This window comes from Hyla sarda, chromosome 3, assembly GCF_029499605.1.
Source record: "Hyla sarda isolate aHylSar1 chromosome 3, aHylSar1.hap1, whole genome shotgun sequence".
Lineage (NCBI taxonomy): Eukaryota > Metazoa > Chordata > Amphibia > Anura > Hylidae > Hyla > Hyla sarda.
Window position 1 is genome coordinate 202541023 of NC_079191.1, and position 25115 is coordinate 202566137.

Below are 25115 nucleotides of genomic sequence, written 5' to 3' on the forward strand. Positions count from 1 at the left end.
TCTTTTTTTATTCAGAATTTCTTCTTTTGTGGTGCCTCTGTGTGCACGCTCGACCCTTTCAATGCCGGTGAATTGGAAAGCATGTTTTTCTCCTTTGTGTTTTTCAAGGATCGTGCGTGTTCACGGATGCGGTGGAATAATGGCCTTTTTGTTTTCCCGACATAGAACAAATGACAACTACATGTTAAAGCATATACAATATAAGTGGATTGGCAGGTTATTAGTTGGTTTATATTTATATCATACCCATTAGCGTGAGATTTTTCGCTTTCAAGTTCAGATGGCAAAATGAGCAGGAACCGCAGCAGTAATTGCCGATTGGTCTCTGTTCAGAAAGCCAATCTTGTTTCTCTCTTTCTTTTTTCTGTTTACATTTTTTATTTAATCTCTAATAGTAATGTTCCTTTTACATGTTATAATGGGTTTTAATTCTGTTACTTGTTTTAAATCCTCATCTTCCTGCAAGAACTGCCAGTTGTTAAAAATGGTACTTTTGATTGTATTATTTAACGGGGAATTTGCAAAAGAGAACACCATTCTGGTTTCATTAGTTTTTTTCAGTTTTGGTTTTAACAACTGTCTCCTTGGAATCAATTCAACTTTTTTTCTTGCCTCTTCAATTATTTTTCTCGGCTATCCCTGTTGTATTATCCGCCTCTGTAATTCATCTGTCTTCATGCCATAAGTCATGAACATGGAGCGGCGGAAGAGATCTGAGTACAGCACTCGGACATCATTGGCCCTCCCATAGAACAGAATGGAGGGCGAACAGTCTACCAGTAGCCGACACATGCTCCTCACTGAGAGAGTTGGGGTCTCATTCCAGAGATCGCTGGGGGTCCCAGCAGTCAGACCCTCCATGATCAGCTTATCACCAATCCTCTGGATAGTGGATAAGTTATTTTTGGCTGGACTTCTCCTTTAAAAAATAAATAAATAAAAGTTCATCATAGTAATAGACAGACTGGGCAAGAATATCAAGTTACTCTAGAAACAAAGGCTTATTTATTGCTCCATATACAACCTTACAGCAACAACACTTTTGTAGTTTTTTTTTTTATATCAGTACACCTACCACTGTGATGGAGGCACTGCAATTGTTTGTTATTCAGGTTCTGTGCTTGGTTACACTATTGGAGCACATACAGTTCTTTGAAACTAACCACATGGGCCACAGAATATGTAGAGCAATATCCAATAGAAATTGCAATATCTTAAAGATTGAGGTTATGACTACATTACACTATACAGGCATCAGCTGTTTGAAATACAGAACTGGAAAAAAATGAAATGTAACAAAATGCTCCATTTCAAATGACTTTAATTGTGAGCTTTCTAAGATCAGTCAGCCAGTTACTTATTGTGTATACAAGGTGATGTCAGGTAATAATCCTTAAATCTCTCTTTTTCAAACAAATGAAATAAAAAGAACACGATTGTGAAATGCATTATATTGTTGTTAATATGTTATTATTATTAGTTTTTCAGCTTTATCTAGTTTATTTAGTCCTTTTCTTTCATTTTACGCCTGCAGAATTGTACCCTGTGGCGTCATTTTTATTGTTTTTAGGTGTCTCTCTTTAGAATGTTAAATACCCAATACAACATATGTATATATAAAGTTTTCAAGGCTTGGTTCCCAAGTTACAATTGCGGGTTGGTAATGTGCCATGTGACCAAGCTTTACTATGTACTGTATCATCATCCTTAGCTGAATGTAGGCTATGCTCCACCTTGAATATCTGCATAAAGACACTGTAAGTCTATGTTCATATTTGTGTCACAGGCCCCCATTAAAGAATCCATTTGAATAACTTGACAAAAAAAAAAAAAAAACATGGCAAGCAGTATTTTTTCTTCCAGGTAAAAAAACATAAAATGATGGACACCAAATAAAAACCAGAGGGCATACATTAAAGTAAATGTGATCTCTTGGGATCCATTGGTGTCTGCCATGCAGTAAACTGTCCTGCTCTGTTTACTGATCTTTAACAGAATTTACGCTGGAGGAACAGAGCCTTCCATGTACATGTGCACCTAACCTAAATAGAAAGTTGCAAGTGGTAGCCTAGAGAAATATCTACTGGTTTTGGATGTGATAACTTCAGTGGATAGTCTGTATGCACAATTTATACATATTCTTACAACTATAGTTCCCTTTCTGTTGTGTGTCATCCTCATTTTTACAGGTACCCTTACTTGTGCTCTGTCCTTTTACCATTATATAGCATAAGGAATGCATTACATTGACAATGAACAGCACAAACAATGAACATGAGTCATAAAGCAAAGACTTACAGACACTAACGTAACATTAAAATGTTCTAAGTGGTCTGAATACATTTCAATGTTTATATCCCTGTACTTTATCAGATAGGGAAGAATAATGATAGTTACGTGAGAAATAGGAAGAATGTGTGATGGGCTTGGGAGGGTGTAAGAAAGGTGGCAAATAAGATGGAAAAGAGATAATAGAATCTTAGACCTTCCCTTAAAACATCATATTCCTGAATCTTTAATACACTGTGAGCAGAGATCTTCTCCACTGTTCTCATGGCAGTTGCTGTTTCTGCTCTGTTCTTGCTTGGACTTTTTTCATAGTTGTACACACTTATATTCATTACAAAATAACAACAAATTAATAACAAAAAGATAAACAAAATGCAGATTCTCAGTAGAAAACGAAAAGTTGTTGATTGCATCAAGTCTCAGAAGTGCAGAATAAATGCAGTGAATAAGTCTCATGTATTCCATAAAAATCATGAATACATGATGTGCGTACAAGGTCACGTCTTTCAGGTGTGCATCATCTTTAGTCATACTAAAAATACACATATTTCATTCTCTTAAAAAGAGATCACATGACAGAAAAAGTGGAAACACTTGTTCCGACATCCAAAACGACTCAACATAACAGAGAAGAAAATACTAAGTATTGTATGAGGATATACGTGTGTGAATACTGTCAATTGTATAGACATATACTTAATTAAAAAATACATAAATACCCCCAAAAGTTACTGATCAAAACAGAGTGTAGATCTACAACAGATTCAACTTTTATAACCAACAGAGAAAGGTCAGTACAATTGGTTCTCAGTAATGTAAGAGCACATTCTGCCTCTTGTTCAGACCTGACGGTACTCTAATGGATAAAATCACAATCTTATATAGCTCCTTGGAGAATACTTTTTTGCTGAAAATCACCCCCTTTAATAGGGAGATTCACCTTCTCTATCCCTTGCAGTTTAATTGATGAAAAACTAACTGATAAGCATTGAACACAGTGTAACACACTGTAGACACATGGTGTGAACTGAAGTGTAGGATATCAGAAAGTGTTTTCTAACCCATATCTTCAATTTTGTAGTGGTAAATGTCATATATTGCAGTTAGCATGAATTCTAAGATATTAGATATATTTCATGAGAAGTATTGCAGTTCACATACTGCTTTATGGGGAATGTCTCTCTCGTAAAATAAGATGAGAAGACAGCACCAGGTTGCATGATAGTACAGCACATACACCTGCAATAGCCGTACCCTGGATTTAATACTTACCAGTCACCATGTAAGTGTTGATTCAGAATAGAACAAGTTAGGTGACAGTAAATTATCAAAAGAAGGTGCTCTTTTTGCCACACTATGACACCCCATTTCCATGGCTTTACCAAAAGATGGATTTGAAGTGGTATAAATAAGGGATGATATTGCAAATATTCCAGTATTCCATACTAGTATTGATTTGAAAAAATTGCTGGTTTAGTAACTTTTTGTACCTGCTTACATGTATTTGATTTATAATATCATACCTATTTTTACGGGATACGATTTCTCTAGCACAGTGATGGCATATTACGGTAGACCCTTTGTGCTGGTCTTAAGGTCGTCTGTTTCACAACAAAAATTGGAACCTATAGTACAATATCAGCAGGTTCTCACCACCTCACCAATTTAAAGGTTGTTTATGATGTGTAATGGATAGCATGAGGGTGCATGAATCATAGCATTGACAGATGTTTTTTATGATAGCAATGGGGAGAATTTGGCTTCCATGGTCCTACTACCCACCTCTAAAATCTTCTACAGATCCAGTGCAGATGTCACCGCTATTCTTTGTATGCCATCTGCAAGTGATATCATGCTATGGGTGCATGTGACCTCTGCACACAGCCATTGGACTTATACAGTGGTCCCTTAAGTTACAATATCAATCAGTTCCAGGATGACCATTGTATGTTGAGGCCAAAATGTCATCCAAAAATAGGAAAAGTGAGGATTAAAGAAAAATAAGTAGATAACTAATACAGATAAAGCAAGTCCTTACATATAAAACTAAGAAAGAGCTGCTGGGAGCTGTAAATCACTGTCTATGTAGAGGACAGAAGCTTCTTCAGGGTCCTGTACAGTACACACAGTGTCCTAAAAAAGTAAATTGGAGCCGCCATCACCTGGTGTCCAAAGGAGCAGCTAACCCTGGCACAGGTAAAGAGTAGTACAGAACATGTAATACCTGCCTGTACTATAGGGGGTAATACCAGACAGCCAGTCAGTGCATGCACTTCAGGAATACAGGGGTTTTACCAGTGAATGCCCATTCTGATTTATCAGTTCTTCCAGCAATTGACATGTTTTGCAGATCTGGACTGTCTGTAGCATTGTATGTTGAGTCTGGTTTCAAGTTACCACAAGAGAGAAAAACCAGGAGGCACTCACGGTTATGAACAGTGCAAGTGTATCTTCTTTATTTCAGGTGCATATAAACTGCTTTGGCAGGGAGCCGGACAGCAGTCAAGCAGGAGCAATGGATGTTATAGCCATTATGCGCCACACACGGTGCTTCATCAGACATGCCTACTCCGGTACCGAGATTTAGGAAAATACCTGTCTGCCTCTGATTTCACGGAGGAGGCGTTACATACCAGGCAATAAACATTAAAAACAAAAAGTGGGAGTCATTAGAGATCTGCTAACATCTTGACAGGCAACGTGTTCAGGTTCGGGAATGACTGGTATGCAAAAACGGGAGGTGTGGCCATGGGTACACCAGTGACATGTACCCCGACCAACCTGTATGCGGTTTACTTTGAGAAACTCTTTGTCTTTACACAGCTGAATCCATACCTGAAACACGTTGCCTGTTATCTTTGCTTTGTTGACGATATATTCATAGTTTGGACAGGAACAGAATCCACATTTGTAGATTTTGTTACACACCTAAACACTTCCAATAACATGAATTAAAAATTCACTTGGAAGATAGGACCACACAGCTTGGGATTTTTAGACATTGTAGTGAGGATAGAAAACAATCAGCTTGTTACCCAGGGATACTGCAAACCAACAGCGTGCAACTCGCTTTTGTACTATGAAAGCTACCACCCAATCATGTCAACACGGCCAGCTTCTAAGAGTAAGGCGTATTAATAGTGAAGAACAAGATTATATTACACAAGCAGAGGATCTGAAAAAACTTTTAATAATCTGAGGCTACCCAGTTAACGTTATAGATAGAGCTATGGAAAGAGCTAGCAAACAGAACAGGCTAACATTATTGAAAGGTAGAAGGTCAACATGTAACCCCAACACATCCAAAGTACAGCGAGACACACAGAAGCTGTGTTTTTCGTTTTAGTTCAGCCCAATGGCCGAATGTATTAAAAAATCTATTAAAAATAATTGGTTCCTCTTGCAAAATGACCCCGATTTAAACCATATTTTAGTCAAGGCCCACCGGTAGCGTTTAGAAAGTGAAAAAATATTAGAGACAAATTTGTTTCTAGTAAACTACAGGACAAGAAGAATAATGAAAATTGGTTAGGGAGAACCTTAAATCCAGGTAACCATCACTGTATTTCATGTAATTGGTGCGATTCATTACTCATAGATAAAAATTTCAATATCGGAGGAACCACTGTACCGTTCAAAGACGTGATGTGCTGTAAAAGTAATTATACAGTTTACACTATCATATGCGAATGTAAAAGGTTCAATATAGGTTGCACTATTCGTGCCATGTTCACCAGAATCAGAGAGCATGCCGCCTCTTTGAGAAAGGGGAAAGGATCCCCTAGGCTGATGGACCATATGAGGGAATGCCATGGTGGTGACCCCTAAAAATTTAGTTTCTTGGAGTAGAAAAGGTAACAGGTAGTGAAGGCACGGACAAACGTAAGATTTTGTTACAACAAGAGGTGCGATGGATTTTTAGAGCTGTTGCACAAGGCAATCTAGGTCTGAATGACTGCTTAGATGTGAGCGCCTTTTTATAATCTTCGTTTCTCCATTGCATTGCCTACACCGACCTCTATGCTGTGTAGTATTAGTCACTTTTCATAAATATTAAAACTGTAACTTGTTCCTTACCTCATGATTGTGTTCTGCTATGCATTTTTGTTTTTAATGTTTGTTGCCTGGTATGTAACGCCTCCTCCGTGACATCAGAGGCTGACAGGTATTTACTTGACCCTCGGTTCTGGAGTAGGCGTGTCTGGCGTGTTATGGCTATAACATCCATGGCTCCTGCTTGACTGCTGTCCGGCGCCCCGCCAAAGCATTTTATATGCACCTAAAATAAAGAAGATGCACTAGCACCGTTCATAACCGTGAATGCCTCCTGTTTTTTCTCTCTTGTGATTTCTTATGCTGGATCTATATGGATGAGCACCGCGGCTAGGTGTTCAGTGTCCCATACACCTGCAGCACCGCTCGAGTCCCGCTACAGTCTCAGATTCGGAATACCCGGTGAGCCAGTGCCGGCTTCTGTGCCTTTGTGAATGTTGGTTTCAAGTCACAATGGTCCAAAAAAGACCATTGTATGATGAAAATATTGTATGTTCAGGCCATTGTAAGTTGAGTGATCACTGTACAATGGTATTGCAGCTCAGTATGGCATGCCATGGCTGGCAGCTTGTAAACAGAGACTGCATTTGAGATTGATTGTCAATGGATTGAAGAAGTAACTAATGTTTCTTTTATTATTATATATTTTTTGTGGTTCATTTATCAATTTTTGATTCACACTCACACATTTTGGTGTTGGCTGGCTCCACTTTGTGAATTCTTTGTGCAAAACATCTGAAAAATAGATTGGCTAGATTGGAAAAATAGATCCGTTGCTTGTTATGCTGCATTACTAATTCAGTCTACAGTCTAAAAGGTGGAGGTCACATTTATGACTATGCTATGAGACCTTATACATTTTAGTTAAACTCCTGTGCATTTGATTTTATTGTTGAGTACTTTGGATGCTAATATGCAATAATATGCATTTATAATATTTAATCTGAAATTAAGTATTAGAAAGAAAGAAAAAAAAACTAAAGAATTGTTTGTTTCTATCTTTTTCAGCTTTCTTCTTGTCTTCAGCTGCTTAATTTTGTCAGTGTTTTCCACTATCCCTGAACATCAAGAGCAAGCGTCATATTGCCTCTTTGTCCTGGTAGGTGAGAAATGAATGTTATTCATGGTGATAAATTGTGCAGGCAGTGTCTACACCAGAAATTGCAAAATGCTGTAGAACATTATTTGTTATGACTCTTTCTAGGAATACCTAAACAGAGCTAAATGTATAAATAAAGTGATGTTCTTAATGGAAATGATTTACTCAAAGGTATCAAAATCCATGCATTGGTCTAAATCCCTTTACTGGTTAAAATGAAAGTTTCAACAAGGTATTTTTAATGATTACAGCTTATTAGAGATATTGAAATATGTTTTTATTTTTAGGATGTTATTATGGTTTAAGCCATCTTGTCTAAATTTCTTTTAACAACATTTAGAGATATGCTTTACAGCAGCCACATGGACAAAGGCACAAAAGACTGGATGCAAAGAGAAAGAGATTATGTCTTCAGCTTCCAGCTTCTTATGACATTGTTAAAGCAGAAACAAATCTTTTTTTAATCCATTAAAATGTACAAATGAAACACCAACATATTTTGAACTGTTAACAGCTCTTATTCATGACGTAAGTTACAGTCATTATACGACATGCTTTTATAGTAAAAAGAAAATGGAGCACTAAAAACATGATACATGTTACGGACATCAGATGCCGAAAAGACAAAGCAGCAGGAGGTAAGTACGACTTATTTATTACACACAGGGAACACGGAACAAAAAACTGCAACATGTACATGTTTTGCCCTGTGTGTTCTAACCAGATTTTGCCTACCTCTTGTTGTTTTTTCTGCCTTGCATCTGACATCAGTGAGGCATGTTTCATGCTTTTAGTGCTCCATTTTCTTCTTACTATATAAGCATATACTATTATGCATGTAACTTATGCCATGAATAAGAGCTGTTCATAGTTCAAAAAGTGTTTTGTTTGCAAAGTTTTTATGAATTAAGCAAGATTTTTTTCTGCTTTTAAACAATGCCATAATAATAAGCTTTGTATTTTTTTTTTATCTGCTGGAAATTGAAGACATAATGACTTCTCTTTCCATTTGATACTGGGAATCCACCCAAGATTAGGTGTCCTTTGTTATTGCTACTATATAGTTACATAGTTAGTATGGTTGAAAAAAGACATACGTCCATCAAGTCCAACCAGGGGATTGAAGGGAAGGATGTAAGGGGATAAGGGAAAGGGATGTAGTTTTATAATTCTGCATAAGCATTAATGTTATTTTATCTACTATATCTACTATATAGTCCCTGAGAAAGACATTTGTTTTTGGCAGTGAGCTGACTTCCTCCATTTTTGCTTACAAAAGACTGGATGGGACCCTATTCACTTCTTTTTTTTTTTTTACTGTAATTTTTATTAAAGATTTTCAAAACTAGAATACAAAATCACATTACATAAGGAGCATCAAGAGAAACCATACCAGATATTCCCGGAAAATATACCTGGTCAATAGTACAACAGGCAATCAGAATTCAAAGCAGAATGCAGAGATTACTCAAAACAACCATATAGTATCTGAACTCCACAATTTACAACCAAGAAAGAATGAAAAACAAGCGTAGAAGATGATTCAGAGAACAGCTCCAAATGGAGAGCAAAGCACCATAACAAAGAACTCGAGACAAACATAAAAAACACAAGACAACAAACAACATATCAGTAAAACAAAGAGAGAAGGGGAGGGAGGAGGGGGAGACACATGGAGAAAGGAAAAAGAGGGAGGGGGGGAGGAGGCTAACAGACTCATGGAGGCTGATGATCAGTAAAACGATCCCACGGTTCCCAAACAGAGAAGAAGAGTGATATAGTATTATTCATGGAAGCAGTCAGGGACTCGAGGGATCGGATCTCACGGACTCGGGCCAAAAGCTCATTCTCCGTCTTTGGGAGCGTCTGCTTCCAGTGTTTAGCAATCAGCGTCTTGTCCGCCAAAACCATGTGCATTGTTTTGGTTGCCAGTGGCCGGGAAAACTTGGGGGTAGAGATGTTGGAGAAATTGGAAATACCCAGTATGGTCAAAGTGGTCAAAGTCTCCTGGAGAAATACAACATCAGGATTCAGCGCAGTCAACTCCCGCTGTAGTAGGCACCTCTTAGGGGGGGGAGTTGAGACTCTTCACATTCAAGATAACGCACTTGACCATAATAGACACCAAAAGGGGGATGACGCAGATAAACCAGTACACTCTACTGGGCCTAGGAAGCAGGGTAGGACGGTCCCAGAGGGAGAGCGTTCACCGCAAACTTCAGGGAAGAAGAGAAATGGAGAGAAGGAAAACAAGGGTGGGAGTAGAGGTCAGAGGAGAGGGAGGACAACACAGAACAAGACAACACAAAGAAAGAAAGACAAGAAGAAAAAAATAAAGAACACACCATTAAACAAACCAATGAGCCTGAGGTCAGAAAGGAGACCCAACAAAGCCAAGAGAACCAAAAACATATAAATATGAAAATCAACATGTCAAAAAGCTTGCCTCGGTGGGGAAGTGAGAGACTACCTGAAAAAAGAGAACGACCAAAAAGGGCCAACTCCGCCCCTCCCAGGCCATGCCAAATAATTATGCTGAAATGTGACAATATAGAATACAGGATACATCTAAAAAATAAGCAATAAGGAGATAAATGTTAAACAAGAGATAAGTCCTGTAATCAAGGCAGCTCAGGGGAGAATCCAATACAATAAGTTCCACCTGGTCAATGAGACACAATGGTCTCAGAGCATGGCAATGGAGACAGCAGTAAGGAAAGTCCCATCATGGCGGCAAAGAGAGTAGGCCCGGTCGGCCAGAGGAAGCAGGGGAGCGCTTCAAGCCCGACCGCCAATTGCGGACCGGCTGCCACACTGGGGAAGAGAGGGGGGGGGGAGAGACAGGCCCCAGTCCACCATCTGAGGCACAGGAACTTCCAAGGTCGAGCAAAAAGTAGGGATGTCCGAATACAACTGCAGCACATCAGAGCGTCCATCTTTGCGAGCATGAAGGGCAAACGGAAAGTTCCATCTGTAGGCCACTTGGTTGCTCCATAGGGTTGCAAGAAGAGGTGAAGCATTCGCCTCTTCCTGAGGGTAATCCAGGAGAGATCTTGAAAGAGCTGTATAGGGGCACCGTCAAAGTTCTGCAGGTTACGGGCTTTCGCCATCATGGCCTCTTTCAGGGACACAACACACAACGTCCCGCAGTACACCAGTAGAAGACTTAGGACAGAGGGCCCAATGGGCATGATCAAGCTTTATTCTATGTGTAGGGGGCTCCCCCAGTATGGTGTTGAAGATAGCCTCCAGGGTCACCTGAAGATCCTCATTCCTCATCACCTCTGGGAGACCACGCACCCTGATGTTGTTACATCTCCCCCGATTGTCCAGATCTTCAACATGGTTATGGAGGTCAGTGAGATTGAGCTGTCAGGGTAGCCTGCAGCTGAACAACATAGGACATGGTAGAATCATGAGCCTCCTCCAGTCCCTCGACTCTATCCGAGGCCAATTGGAGATCCTGCCGGAACGAAGATATCTCAGCTCGGCAAGTGTCCTTCACCTCAGATATCAATGAGCAAAAATCCTCCTTGGTGGGGATTTGAGAAAGAACTTTGCTCCAATCAGGGGGAGTTGGGGAGGCAGCGGGGACTCCCGAGCAGTCCAGATCAGCATCAGGCACAACATCCTATGACTGTGTGGCCCCAACAGCAGGAGGCGCGGAACGAGCCCCAGGTGAAGGAGCAGGTCCCTTCTGAGAGTGGGAGGCCCCCACAGACAGTCTACTTTAGGCCTGCATTCTTTGAGGCTTGGGAGAGGCTGCAGAGTAGGGCAGGTGCAGCAGCCGAGGACCCTGCGGGGGGGAGGAGGAGACGCCAAAGGGACCTGGGCAGCAGGTAGAAGAGCCCAGGCCTCACACTGGGGGGAGGGAGGAGAGATGCAATCCAGAGGGGTATCCCGTGCAGGGGACAGGGGGGGTCCAGAGGCTGGTGAGGGGGGAGAGGCTGAACCTGACACTATGGAGGCCCAGGATGGTGACCTCGCAGCCAAAGGAGAGAATGGAGGCAGCAGAATCCCAAAGAAAACAATGGGAGTCTGCTACAACAAAATTTCCAAGCGAAATCTGACAGAAAAAAAACATCACCAATAATTATTAAAAAAATTAAAAATTACATAAAAACTTGATTTAAACAGAAGGGGGAGATTTATCAAAACCTGTCCAGAGGAAAAGTTGCTGAGTTGCCCATAGTAACCAATGAGAGTGATTCTTTTTTTTTTTTTTTTTTTACACAAGGCCTCTGCAAAATGAAAGCGATCTGATTGGTTGCTATTGGCAACTCAGCAAATTTTCCTCTGGACAGGTTTTGATAAATATCTCCCTAGGTCATTTTGTAAGTATACATTCCATTTAAAGTCACTCAGGCCCCATTCACACATCATGATGTTTCCGGGTAGACATTCCCCAGGCTGCAAGCGCCGACACAACAGGATATTGCTAGGACCACTTGGAAATGCGCCATCTTCATAGACGACATTTGACGTGCATTTCCAAGCAGATTTCACAGAAAGGATTGCAGAGTTCTGATTTGGAGTTTCTGCATGGAAATTCCACTGTGTGCATGGTGCAGCAGAATCCCAAAGAAAACAATGGGAGTCTGCTGCAACAAAATTTCCAAGCGAAATCTGACAGAAAAATGTCACTGGGAAATTCAGCCAAGATGGAGCATTGTGGGGCTCGTTTATCATAAGGATATTTTTGAAGTAATTTCTAGTTCTTCTTATCCCTAGATTTTTTGTTGTATTTTGTGGCAAATTTATCGAAAAGTTATAAACTGTGTTACAAATTATGAAAAAATTATAAATCATCCCCATTGTTTGACTTTGTTTTTGGCACACATAAAACAAGATGTTTCCTGTGGGGAAATTGTCAGAGAAGTCCTGATATAATAGCACAATTTTTTAACCCCTTAAGGACCACAGGTTTTTCAGTTTTTGCACTTTCGTTTTTTCCTCCTCACCTTTTAAAAATCATAACCCTTTCAATTTTTCACCTAAAAATCCATATGATGGCTTATTTTTTGCACCAACCAATTCTACTTTGCAGTGACATTAGTCATTTTACCCAAAAATCTACGGCGAAATGAAAAAAAAAATCATTGTGAAATGATGAAGAAAAAACGCCATTTTGTAACTTTTGGGGGCTTCTGTTTCTACGCAGTACATTTTTCGGTAAAAATGACACCTTATCTTTATTCTGTAGGTCTGTATGATTAAAATGATACCCTACTTATGTAGGTTTGATTTTGTCGTACTTCTGGAAAAAATCATAACTACATGCAGAAAAATGTATACGTTTAAAATTGTCATCTTCTGACCCCTATAACTTTTTTATTTTACCGCTTATGGGGCGGTATGAGGGCTAATTTTTTTGCATCGTGGTCTGAAGTTTTTTAGTGGTACCATTTTTGTATTTATCAGACTTTTTGATCGCCATTTATTCATTTTTTCATGATATAAAAAGTGACCAAAAATAAGTTATTTTGGAATTTGGAATTATTTTGCGCGTACGCCATTGACCATGCGGTTTAATTAATTATATATTTTTATAGTTTGGACATTTACGCATGCGGCGATACCACATATGTTTATATTTATTTTTATTTACATGGTTTTTTTTATGGGAAAAGGGAGGTGATTCAAACTTTTATTAGGGAAAGGGCTAAATGACATTTATTAACTTTTTTTTTACACATTTTTTTTGCAGTGTTATAGGTCCCATAGGGGGCTATAACACTGCACACACTGATCTTATACACTGTTCACTGCAAAGCCATAGCTTTGCATTCATCAGTGTTATGGGCAGTCGATTGCTCAAGCCTGCATCTCAGGCTTGGAGCAATCAATTGCCGAAGGGACACGCTGGAGGAAGGTAAGGGGACCTCCGCTCGTGTCCCAGCTGATTGGGGCACCGCATTTTCACTGCAGTGGTCCCGATCAGCCCCACTGAGCAGCCGGGCAGCTTTCACTTTCGTTTTAGACGCGGCGTTCAACTTTGAACGCCGCGTCTAAAGGGCTAATAGCGCGCGGCACCGCGATCGCTGCCGCGCACTATTAGCCCCGGGTCCCGGCTTCAGATACATGCTGGGTCCGACCCGATATGTCCCCGCGTGACCCTGCGTTATATCACGGGAGCTGGCCAAGGACGTAAATATACGCCCTTGGTCATTAATATACGTCCTTGGTCGTTTGCTCCAAAAAAGATCCTTAGATCTGACCATTTGCCTGAGTGATAATTTGGAGCTATTTGTAGTCTTACATTTGGCAACACAGAGGTTGATTCTCCCTTGACAAAGAGAAAAAGCATTGGGATTTGTGTGGGACAGATCAGCCACATTTCCAAACCACATCACACACTGACTTCTAAATAGTACTGACTTACAGCCCTCAGGTCTCTCCAGTAAAAACAGGAAAAAATGCAGATCCATTGTAATACTGAACACAGGTTCACAGTTCTTGTAAAGACTGGCGGTTGTGACAACCAGACGAAAAAAATTTGACCATTCCTAATATAAATATAGCCATATCACATGCAATATACTTACCTGCATCTCATCTCTGTCCAAGAAATCTACTGTCCAGCTGATTCTATGCCCACCCCTCCCTGGAGTGCCACTGTGCAAAAAATATTTCAAATAAATCAGAAACCACACCTGCTTCAGCCAAGAACAAAAAAATGTTTTAAAAATAGGCACCAAACAGTTAAAAAAGTGCAAATATTTGATAAATCTGCCTGACACAGAAAGACTAGACTAAAAAATAGCAAAACCCACCAAAAAAATTGCGCAGTGCAATTGATAAATGAGCCCCCACTGTATTTTGATATTTGAGTTATAGCTATGAACTTATTTAATATACTAAATGGGAATTTTTAATCATGTAGCTAGCTATTCTTCAATTATTCATCTTTATCAGAGGTTAAAAATAAAGCACTGATGTATTCAGTTTCAAATAAATTCATTTAATAAGTAAAAAGGTATAAATTTTTATGAGTCTCAAAAGAATGGGTTATGAAAATGACTGACGTGAGAAACAGCATACTTTTTTATCTTCCTGTATAAGAAGAAATAAGATTTCCCAATAGTCTACAGAAGGATATACTTATATCTTATCAGTCACCATTTATCTTGTGGTATTGGTCCAGTGTTCTTCACTGACCTTTTTAAAACATTAAATAACATTTCCCACAGCTACTTCATTAAAGGGGTACTCTGGTGGAAAACTTTATTTATTTTTTTAATCAACTGGTGCCAGAAAGTTAAACAGATTTGTAAATTACTTCTATTAAAAAATCTCAATCCTTCCAGTACTTATTAGCTTCTGAATACTACAGAGGAAATTCTTTTCTTTTTGGAACACAGAGCTGTCTGCTGAATCCCGAGCACAGTGCTCTCTGCTGACATCTCTGTCCATTTTAAGAACTGTCCAGAGTAGGAGAAAATCCCAATAACAAATATATTCTGCTTTGCACAGTTCCTAAAATGGACAGAGATGTCAGCAGAGAGCACTGTGCTCGTGATTCAGCAGACAGCTCTGTGTTCCAAAAAGAAAATGCGGCCGAGACCTGACTCACTAGTCAGCTGATGACAGGGAGCCTGTCTGCTTCAGTGGGTGGAGAGATCAATCTGCACCAATGCAACAGCTGTAGGCACCCTGATTGAAAACCACATATCTTTTGAATGGATGCAGCTAATTTATGTTTCAATGGGGGGGGGGGTGGCTTATGTGTGGGAGGGAGGAAAATTGAATTATGGAATTTGTAGTAAAAAAAAAAACAGTCAAACAGGAAGTACCAGTTCACAAAAGCTAGCCACAGTGTTATGGTAATCTCACAACATAGCCATTTAGCCCCAAGCGCAGATCCTTCCTAAGCATGTCCATTACTGTCTGCCAGGTACGTACTAAAATCCCCTTATGCTGGATAACCCCTGTAAGATTTTTTTAATAGAAGTAATTTACAAATCTGTTTAACTTTCTGGCACCAGTTGATTTAAAAAAAAAGTTTTCCACTGGAGTACCCCTTTAAAGGAAAACTGTTACTCTGATCACCCACACTAAACCCAATATGTCCAAAGAGGGGTCACTAAGTCACTAAGCTTTCAGCAGTCAGAACTCTCACGTCATCAGGACATAAGAGCTGTATGTAATCTGTCAGCGCATACGCTCTACCGACAGAGCACAGCGCTCACGTAACATGCGACTCATGTCACTAGGACGTGGAGTCGCAGAATATGAATATGCTAATAAAGGGGGCGGGTGATTCATTCAGAAGGGGAACTTTGCTGGCCAATATCTCACGAACCTCGGCACCGATTCTAGTAAGTGACCCCTCTTTGGACTCCTGGTCACCCACACTATAACGTAGTGTATTGGGTTTAGTATCAGTGATCAGGGTAACAGTTTTCCTTTTCATTTAAGTGCAAAAAAAAAAACTGCCACTGGACAGTGTTTATTTAACACAGCTTTTTAATGTGGTCATCTTGTAGAAAATTGGATGCACCTTCATAGTTCTATACAATTTGTAGCATCTTTGACTGATACTGCAACTAAGGCTGGATTACCATCACATTTGTGTCCTTCACGGCATGGATGCCTGGCAAAATGTTAACATTTGATGCCGATCTGTGTACAGACTGTATGACCCATTATTATCAATGGCCTCAACATAATCAGCTATTGACTACTTTCAGGTCATTTTTCATGCATAAATGAGTTTTGCCTCAGAAATAAAAGTGTTACAATATATGCTTTTGAGTCCAAGACAAAATTAGTATACACTTGGAAAATGACCCGAACATTTGAATTGAAATTAATAGGACCCATGGCTGTTGAAATTCCATTTTGAGATTTTGCTGATGTATTTGTGCATGGAGGTCACAAAAGTGATGTGAATGAGCCCATAATCCTAAATGGGTTGACCAGTAATGAGCTGCAATACCAGGCACAACCACTACAAAAGGCATGGAGCTGTGCCAGGTATACAATGAAAGGAATGCAGTGCTAGCTGGACACTGTGGCCTTTTCAATAAGTTGAACAGTAATGCTGCCAGGTGTTGGACCCACATTGATCAAATTATGATAGCCAACCCTGCAAATAGTCCATCAATATCAAGGTTCCAACAAACCCCATAAAGAGTTTATCCAGGAATAGAATAACAGAGCTACTTTCTTTCAAAAAAATGTTCCCTGCCTGTCTCCTGGTTCGGTGTGGTTCTGCTGCTCAATTCCTTTGAAATGAATGGAGTCAAGTTGTAATAACACACACTACCTGGGGACAGACGTGGAGCTGTTTTTGAAGGAAAGTAGCTCTGTTTTTTAAATTTTATTATTATTATTATTATTATTATTTCTGGATAACTCCTTTCATCTCTTAAGGACATCGGACCAGTTAACATCCTTGATGCCCAGGACATAAAGTAACAGTGTGTCAGTGTATGCCCTGGAGCATTAATTGACTTTGATGAGAGCAGAGGAGCTGCACTCCCTTCATAGCAGTGAGTGTCGGCTGTAAGCAGCCGGACACTCACTGTTAATGATGGAAATTGACAATCTTGTAGCTCCCCATCTTTAACCCTTTAGATTCTGTGATCAATGCCAATCCCAGCATCTGAAACATTAAATCATAGATGCTGGTGAGTTTAGGGGGTTCATTGGACCGTTGAGCTTAACCCCTTAAGGACCAGGCCAATTTTCTCTGTAGGACCAGAGCGTTTTTTGCACATCTGACCACTGTCACTTTAAACATTAATAACTCTGGGATGCTTTTACCTTTCATTCAGATCAGTTTTGATAAATCTTCCCCAATATGTCTACTTTATATTTGCATCATAAAGTTGACATGTTTTTACTTTTGGAAGACATCAGAGGGCTTCAAAGTTCAGCAGCAATTTTCCAATTTTTCAAAAAAAAGCAGGCACACGCCTTCCTCAGGTCCACAAAACAATCAAGTTGGTGCATCCTGGGGTGTGTGGCTGTGCTATTGGTGCGCCGAAATGCGTTGTTCGAAATCTTCCAATAAATAACGTCCTGTGCTATCGTGGTGTTCTGAGTTCCGTCATTTCTAGCAGAAGGGCTCCACCCAATTCCCTCTTTTTTTCTCCATTCACTCCATTTCTTACTCAGAAGAAATGGGGTTACAAATTTAGTTTTTTCCTAATTTCCTTTGTGAAAATGAAAATTTTAGGGTAACACCAGCATTTTAACGAAAATTCGTCAAACACCTGTGGGGTGTTATGGCTCACTCTACCCCTTGTTACATTCTCTGAGGGGTGTAGTTTCCAAAATGGGGTCACATGTGTTTTTTTTTTTTTTTTTGTGTTTATGTCAGAACCGCTGTAAAATCAGCCCCTGTGCAAATCACCAATTTAGGCCTCAAATGTACATGGTGCGCTCTCACTCCTGAGCCTTGTTGTGCATCCGCAGTGCATTTTACGCCCACATATGGGGTATTTCCGTACTCAGGAGAAATTGCGTTACAAATTTTGGGGGTCTTTTTTTCCTTTTACCGCTTGTGAAAATAAAAAGTATGGGGCAACACCAGCATGTTAGTGAAAAATGTTAATTTTTTTACACTAACAGGCTGGTGTAGCCCCCAACTTTTCCTTTTCATAAGGGGTAAAAGGAGAAAAATCACCCCAAAATTTGTAGTGCAATTTCTCCCAAGTACGGAAATACCCCATATGTGGCCCTAAACAGTTTTCTTGAAATACGACAGGGCTCCGAAGTGAGAGAGCGCCATGCACATTTGATGACTGAATTAGGAATTGCATAGGGGTGGACATAGGGGTATTCTATGCCAGTGATTCCCAAACAGGGTGCCTCCAGCTGTTGCTAAAATCCCAGCATGCCTGGACAGTCAGTGGATGTCCGGAAATGCTGGGAGTTGTTGTTTTGCAACAGCTGGAGGCTCCGTTTTGAAAACACTGCCGTACAATACGTTTTTCATTTTTATTGGGGACAGTGTAAGGGTTGTATATGTAGTGTTTTACTATGTGTTAGTGTATTATGTGTTAGTGTAGTGTTTTTAGGATACATTCACACGGGCGGAGGTTTACAGTGAGTTTCCCACTAGGAGTTTGCGCTGAGGCGAAAAATTTGCCTCAGCTCATACTTGAAGCAGGAAATTCACTGTAAACCTGCCCGTGTGAATGTACCCTGTACATTCACATGGGGGGACAAATCTCCAGCTGTTTCAAAACTACAACTACCAACATGTACTGACAGACCGTGCATGCTGGGAGTTGTACTTTTGCAACAGCTGGAGGCGCACTGGTTGGAAAACCTTCAGATAGGTTCTTTTACCTTACTCAGTATTTTACAACCAGTGTGCCTCCAGCTGTTGCAAAACTATGACTCCCAGCATGTACTGATTGCCGAAGGGCATGCTGGAAGATGTAGTTATGCAACAGCTGGAGGAATGCAAATACAACTCCCAGCATGCCGAGACAGCTGTTTGCTATCTGGGCATGCTGGGATTTGCAGTTAGAGACCACTGCACAGTGACCTCCAAACTGTGGCCCTCCAGATGTTGCAAAACTACAAATCCCAGCATGCCCAGATAGCAAACTGCTGTGTGGGCATACTGGGAGTTGTAGTTTTGCAACATCTAGAGGGCCACAGTTTAGAGATCACTGCATAGTGATCTCCAAACTGTAGCCCTCCAGCTGTTGCAAAACTGCAAATCCCAGCATGCCCAAACAGCTGTCTGGGCATGCTGGGAGTTGTAGTTTTGCAACATCTGGAGGTCTACAGTTTAGAGACCACTGTATAATGGTCTCAAACTGTAGCCCTCCAGATGTTGCTCGGCAATTCACCGGTTCCCGTAGGATCCAGAGAGCCACATCGTCGTCCTCTTCTGCCGCCGATCACCACCTGGTGCTGCCGCCAATGGGTGAGTGGACTTCGGCGCGGTCCTCGTCGGTTTCCCCATTGTGGCCGGCCTACTGTGGGTGGGCAGAACGGGGAAACCGAAAGTTAACCTCCCCGCCCCCGATCTGCTATTGGTGGTCGCATCTTGATGATCAATAGCAGGGATAGGAGGGGTGGAACCCCTGCCACCTCACTTCTATCCCTTCAGGGGGATCGTGGGTGTCTTGGACAACCCCGATCCCCCTTATATTCTGGGTCACCATAGACCCGTATGACTCGGAATCGCAGCAAATCGCCAGTGTGAATTCACCGATTTGCCGTGATCGCCGACATGGGGGGGGGTCTGATGACCCCCCTGGGCATTTGCACTGGGTGCCTGCTGATAGATATCAGCAGTCACCCTGGTCCAGGCCCCGCCTGGCGCACGGCAGGGACTGAAATTCCCACGGACGTATGCGTACGTCCTTGGTCCTTAGCTACCAGGTAGCTAGGATGTACGCGCACGTCCTTGGTCCTTAAGGGGTTAAATAGGGACAAAGAGTCTTTTAACCTGCCTCTGGCTAGTGGATCAACAATTAACTGAGCCCCTGTCTCGCTGTATATGCAATAGCCCTCAGCCCCATATATGTAAAAATAAAAATATTAAAGGGACAATTTTAGGCATACTGAACTTGTAAAAAAAAAAAAAAAAGGATTGACTTTTTAAAGTAGTACAGTAATGAATAAACTATATAGACTGGGTATAATTTCAATTGCATTGACCTGCAGAATAAAAGAAAAAAAAAGAACAAAAAAAAAAGAGCATGTAATTTTTCCCATAAAGTGCACTGTGTAAATACTAACCGCCCCCCCTCCCCCCAGGTTCAAGAAGTTGCAAGAATTGCTGTTTTCTCATCACTTTACCCCCACAAATAACAATAATACTTTTTTTTATGTTTCGACAGTTATGCCTTTTAAAAGGAAAGGAGGAAAAACAAACACGCAAAAAGGAAAATAAGCTGTGCCCTCAAGGCCAAAATGGGCTGTGTCCTTAAAGGGGTACTTCACCCCTAGACATCTTATCTCCTATCCAAAGGATAGGGGATAAGATGTCAGATCGCCACGGTCCCGCTGCTGGGGACCCCCGGGATCTCCACTGCGGCACTGCGCTATCATTACTGCACAGAGCGAGTTTGCTCTGTGCGTAATGACAGGCGATACAGGGGACGGAGCAGCGTGACGTCATGGCTCCGCCCCTGGTGACATCACAGCCTGCCCCCTTAATGCAAGTCTATGGCAGGGACGTGACGACCGACACGCCCCCTCCCATAGACTCGTACTGAGGGGGCGGGATGTGATGTCACAAGGGGCGGAGCCATGACGTCACGATGCTCCGGCCCCTGTATTGCCCGTCATTACGTGCAGAGCGAACTCGCTCTGTGCAGTAATGATAGCGCGGTGCCGCAGCGGCGATCCCGGGGGTCCCCAGCAGTGGGACCCCGACAATCTGACATCTTATCCCCTATCCTTTGGATACGGGATAAGATGTCTAGGGGCTATTAAGGAGTTAATAAAATATTAAGTATTGTCCAACGGAAATATAATTCAGGGGGTGGGCCCCACTGCCTGGCCGGCATTCATTTACCATATCAAGCATGACATAAATCCTTCAGAAATTAAAGGATAACCCATTGTAATGCACTTTCTTAGTCTCTTATGAATAAAGGCAACTTATTGTAGTAGTTTTATTCCTTATCTGAAGCTTTATTTTAGGGAATTGCATAACTATTGCATTGTAATATTGTTATAGAGACTAACTTACAAGCAGGACTAATCATCAAGCCTTCTTATGAGCGGTCGTGATGTATATTGTCATGGCCTGTGTCAGCATTACCTTGGAAAAATATAGACTATTGTAAACAGCAACATTCCTAATAATATTATGTTAGGACACATAGTTTATCAAAAGCAATCCTTAAAAATCATTACATATCAGTTGTGCATAGTGTTTTCCCAAAGGATATAAGTGGATAAAACAATTCCTTCTGAGAAAGTTCGGATAAGTATTACCTGAGATAAGGGCAAGAACTATGTTTACGTAGCTCGCTAATACTCTGGTTATGTTGTGTTCTCTTCTGGTTGAGTGACTGCCAAAGTGCCTTCCATTTTTGTAAAGGTATTTGAAACGTGAAGGAAGAGATTAGGCAGGCATGTTGGGTTCTTTTAGTTGCTGGATGATACTTGTAAGACAAGATGAGTACTCACACTTTCAGTCTTGACTGATATGTGGAGGGGATTTCTATAATCGCTATAAAACTGGCTTATGGTGTCTCCGTTTTGCGCTTACTTACAACACAGATGCACAGTGATTTTCCTCTGCATTCCACCTCTTCTTTCAGTAGGCTAGAGTCTTGTGGGATCAATTAACCTTTTCCGCTCTTTGACAGGTAAAGGTTCATGTTCACTCTTCCTGTAATATCAACACTTCAGTGAACATTTGATAGCCCCAAGGCACATAATACAGGAATAAACACATGTCATGTTAGTGTTCTTTTCGCCAGTGATCATGCTATCTCTGCCAATCTTATGCTGTCTAAAAATGTAATGTTCTTCAAATGTTTTTTTTTTTTTTTTTTTTTTTTGTCAACAGGTTTGATTGTATTGTATATCAATTGACCTACTACATTGTCCTAGAGTCTCTTGTGTGTTGGTCGTATATGGAAGATCTACCCTAAATCTGGTTTAAAGGGGTACTCCCCTAGAAAACATTTATTTTAAATCAACTCTTCCCAGAAAGTTTAAACAGATTTGTAAATTACTTCTATTAAAAATCTTAATCCTTCCAGTACTTTTCAGCTGCTGTATACTCCACAGGAAGTTGTTTTCTTTTTGAATTTCCTTCCTGTCTGACCACAGTGCTCTCTGTTGACACCTCTGTCCATTTTAGGAACTGTCTGGATCAGGATAGGTTTGCTATGGGGATTTGCTCCTACTCTGGACAGTTCCTGACATGGCCATAGGTGTCAGCAGAGAGCACTGCGGTCAGACAGAAAGGAAATTCAAAATGAAAAGAACTTTCTCTGGAACATACAGCAGCTGATAAGTACTGGAAGGGTTAATATTTTTTAAATAGAAGTAATTTACAGATCTGTTTAACTATCTGGCACCAGTTGATTACATTTTTTTTTCCAATGGAGTACCCCTTTAAGAATTAAACCGTATCAGCTGTTGCTCATGTTGTCCTGTTATCCATGATGACAAGCCGAAACAAGTGCCTAAAATGTTCTAAGGAAATACATTTTAACCCATGGATAGAGAAAAGCACTACCGGTACTGCCCTCCTAATCTGCAGAACACCATCTGGAATACACCTGAACACCTCCCACTTCTTTTTTCCTATGCTGCTACAGTGGTGCTCTATTATGGAATTGCAGGTCCAAATCATAACAGAAGAGACTTGATGGCACTCACCATTGAAGCAGGTAAAATTTATTTTCAGGTTTGGTCTGAGAATGGATACAATGGCCGACGGGCCGTTTCACGCTATGCGTGAAATGGCCTGTCAGCCATTGTATGCATTCTCAAACCAAACCTGAAAATGAATTTTACCTGCTTCAATGGTGAGTGCCATCAAGTCTATTCTGTTGGAAAAATAAATTTTAACTCATACTGAAAAGAATGAGAATGATAAAGTACTGTAAATGTATTCAATGCCTGAAACGGCCTGTCAGCCATTGTATGCATTCTCAAACCAAACCTGAAAATGAATTTTACCTGCTTCAATGGTGAGTGCCATCAAGTCTATTCTGTTGGAAAAATAAATTTTAACTCATACTGAAAAGAATGAGAATGATAAAGTACTGTAAATGTATTCAATGCCTGAAACGGCCTGTCAGCCATTGTATGCATTCTCAAACCAAACCTGAAAATAAATGTTACCTGCTTCAATGGTGAGTGCCATCAAGTCTCTTCTGTTAGGAAATAAATTTGTGTTGTATCGTCATTAATATAATAACCTAAAATGAAACCCAAATGTTTTTGGTTTAAATCTGACACCCAGACCACTTCTCCTGACCACTTTCATAGATTTAAAAAACTAAAAAATAAGGTGCAGCTCACAACAGAAGGACCGAGGCAGTTGAAGCTAAGGCCGGACCCCACCGGCAACAATAATGTAAATTAATAAAAACCTATAGCTTATGCCTCTAGGACCTCACCAATGGTGCATAATGGTGTGGACAAAGATAGATGTAACAGCGTTTGTTCAAAAATTGCTTTTAATTCAGATATAAAATGTAATATATATATAAATAAAATAGTAGCAAAATATCACATTACACTGGCATTAATCTAATGAAAATCTCACTGGGCCCTAGTGAGGTATCAAAGAATGTGTGAATTAATATTTAAATAAGTCCATGAATCTGCAGATAAAAAAATATAAAAATAAAAATACCAATAAAAAAATTATTCCGTAAAAAACGTATGGATTTGTGACAAAATGATTGTAACATAAAGTCAATGAAAAAATTAATAAAAAAGTTGATGAATGAATGATACGGAGTATCTCTCACCACTGCTTCTGGCTTGATCTGTTGTAGTAGATGGAATACCATCACCATATTCCGGAATACCATCACCAGCAGACCCGTTGTCGCACCAGAGCCGACTGACACTCCTGCCGGAGTGCCAGACTAGTGCCGCCTGTGCTAAGCCGGTAAGCGAACGAGGTCCGACCGCTGCAACTGCCGCTTGCTCCCCTGCCATCGGAGCTCACGATACGCAACATCTATTTGCGCCCCCTTGCCAACGGGGCTGCTAAGGGAGATCTATCCATCTGTGCCCCCCTTCCACTCATTGGGGCACATGAGGAATATAAGGCTGCGACCCATCTACTACAACAGATCAAGCCAGAAGCAGTGGTGAGAGATACTCCGTATCATTCATTCATCAACTTTTTTATTAATTTTTTCATTGACTTTATGTTACAATCATTTTGTCACAAATCCATACGTTTTTTACGGAATTATTTTTTTATTGGTATTTTTATTTTTATATTTTTTTATCTGCAGATTCATGGACTTATTTAAATATTAATTCACACATTCTTTGATACCTCACTAGGGCCCAGTGAGATGTTCATTAGATTAATGCCAGTGCATTGTGATATTTTGCTTCTATTTTATTTATATATATATTACATTTTATATCTGAATTAAAAGCTATTTTTGAACAAACGCTGTTACATCTATCTTTGTCCACACCAATATGCACCATTGGTGAGGTCCTAGAGGCATAAGCTATAGGTTTTTATCACTTTCATAGATTTACCTTCAAAAGAATATATCTCTCAACACCCACCTGAGGTTTTGAGATATCAGACTATAAAAGATATTTAAACATCCAGAATGTAACAACATTTTGGGCAGATTGTTACAAATTTGTCGCACTTTCAAGACTAAAAGCAGTCTACATTGCGGACATTTCACCGTCGGAATTCCGTTGCGGAAATCTGCTTCCAGCAGAGTCCCATTGTTCTCAAAAGTATTCAGAAGCTCCATTCCAACTGCAGAATCACTGCAGCAGGATTTTGCAGATTCAAAAAACATCCACCCAAGGAATGAGAATGTTCATACATACTTATTGCTGTCTATACAGCTCACGTCCACGAGGTATTTAGCGACACCTGCTGCAAGCGGAATTCAGCCAACACCATTACTCAAACTCAGTTACTTTTTGCGAATGGTAATGTAAAATCTTTAGATTTTCCGCATTTTGAATATGTTGTTGCTTATTTTGGCTGTCTCTGTTGTGTGCAAGTTCCTCA

At 40.4% G+C, this 25115-nt stretch overlaps 1 protein-coding gene across 5 annotated transcripts in view; it reads left to right on the forward strand.

The window, feature by feature from the left end:
* KCNQ5 (potassium voltage-gated channel subfamily Q member 5) overlaps positions 1 to 25115 on the forward strand; it is a 638117-nt gene that overhangs the window by 380036 nt on the left and 232966 nt on the right. For all 5 annotated transcript variants that reach the window (XM_056565866.1, XM_056565867.1, XM_056565869.1 and 2 more), the window contains exon 2: positions 7351 to 7441. In XM_056565866.1, coding sequence (XP_056421841.1) covers positions 7351 to 7441 — 91 coding nt within the window. The remainder of the gene's footprint in view (positions 1 to 7350; positions 7442 to 25115) is intronic.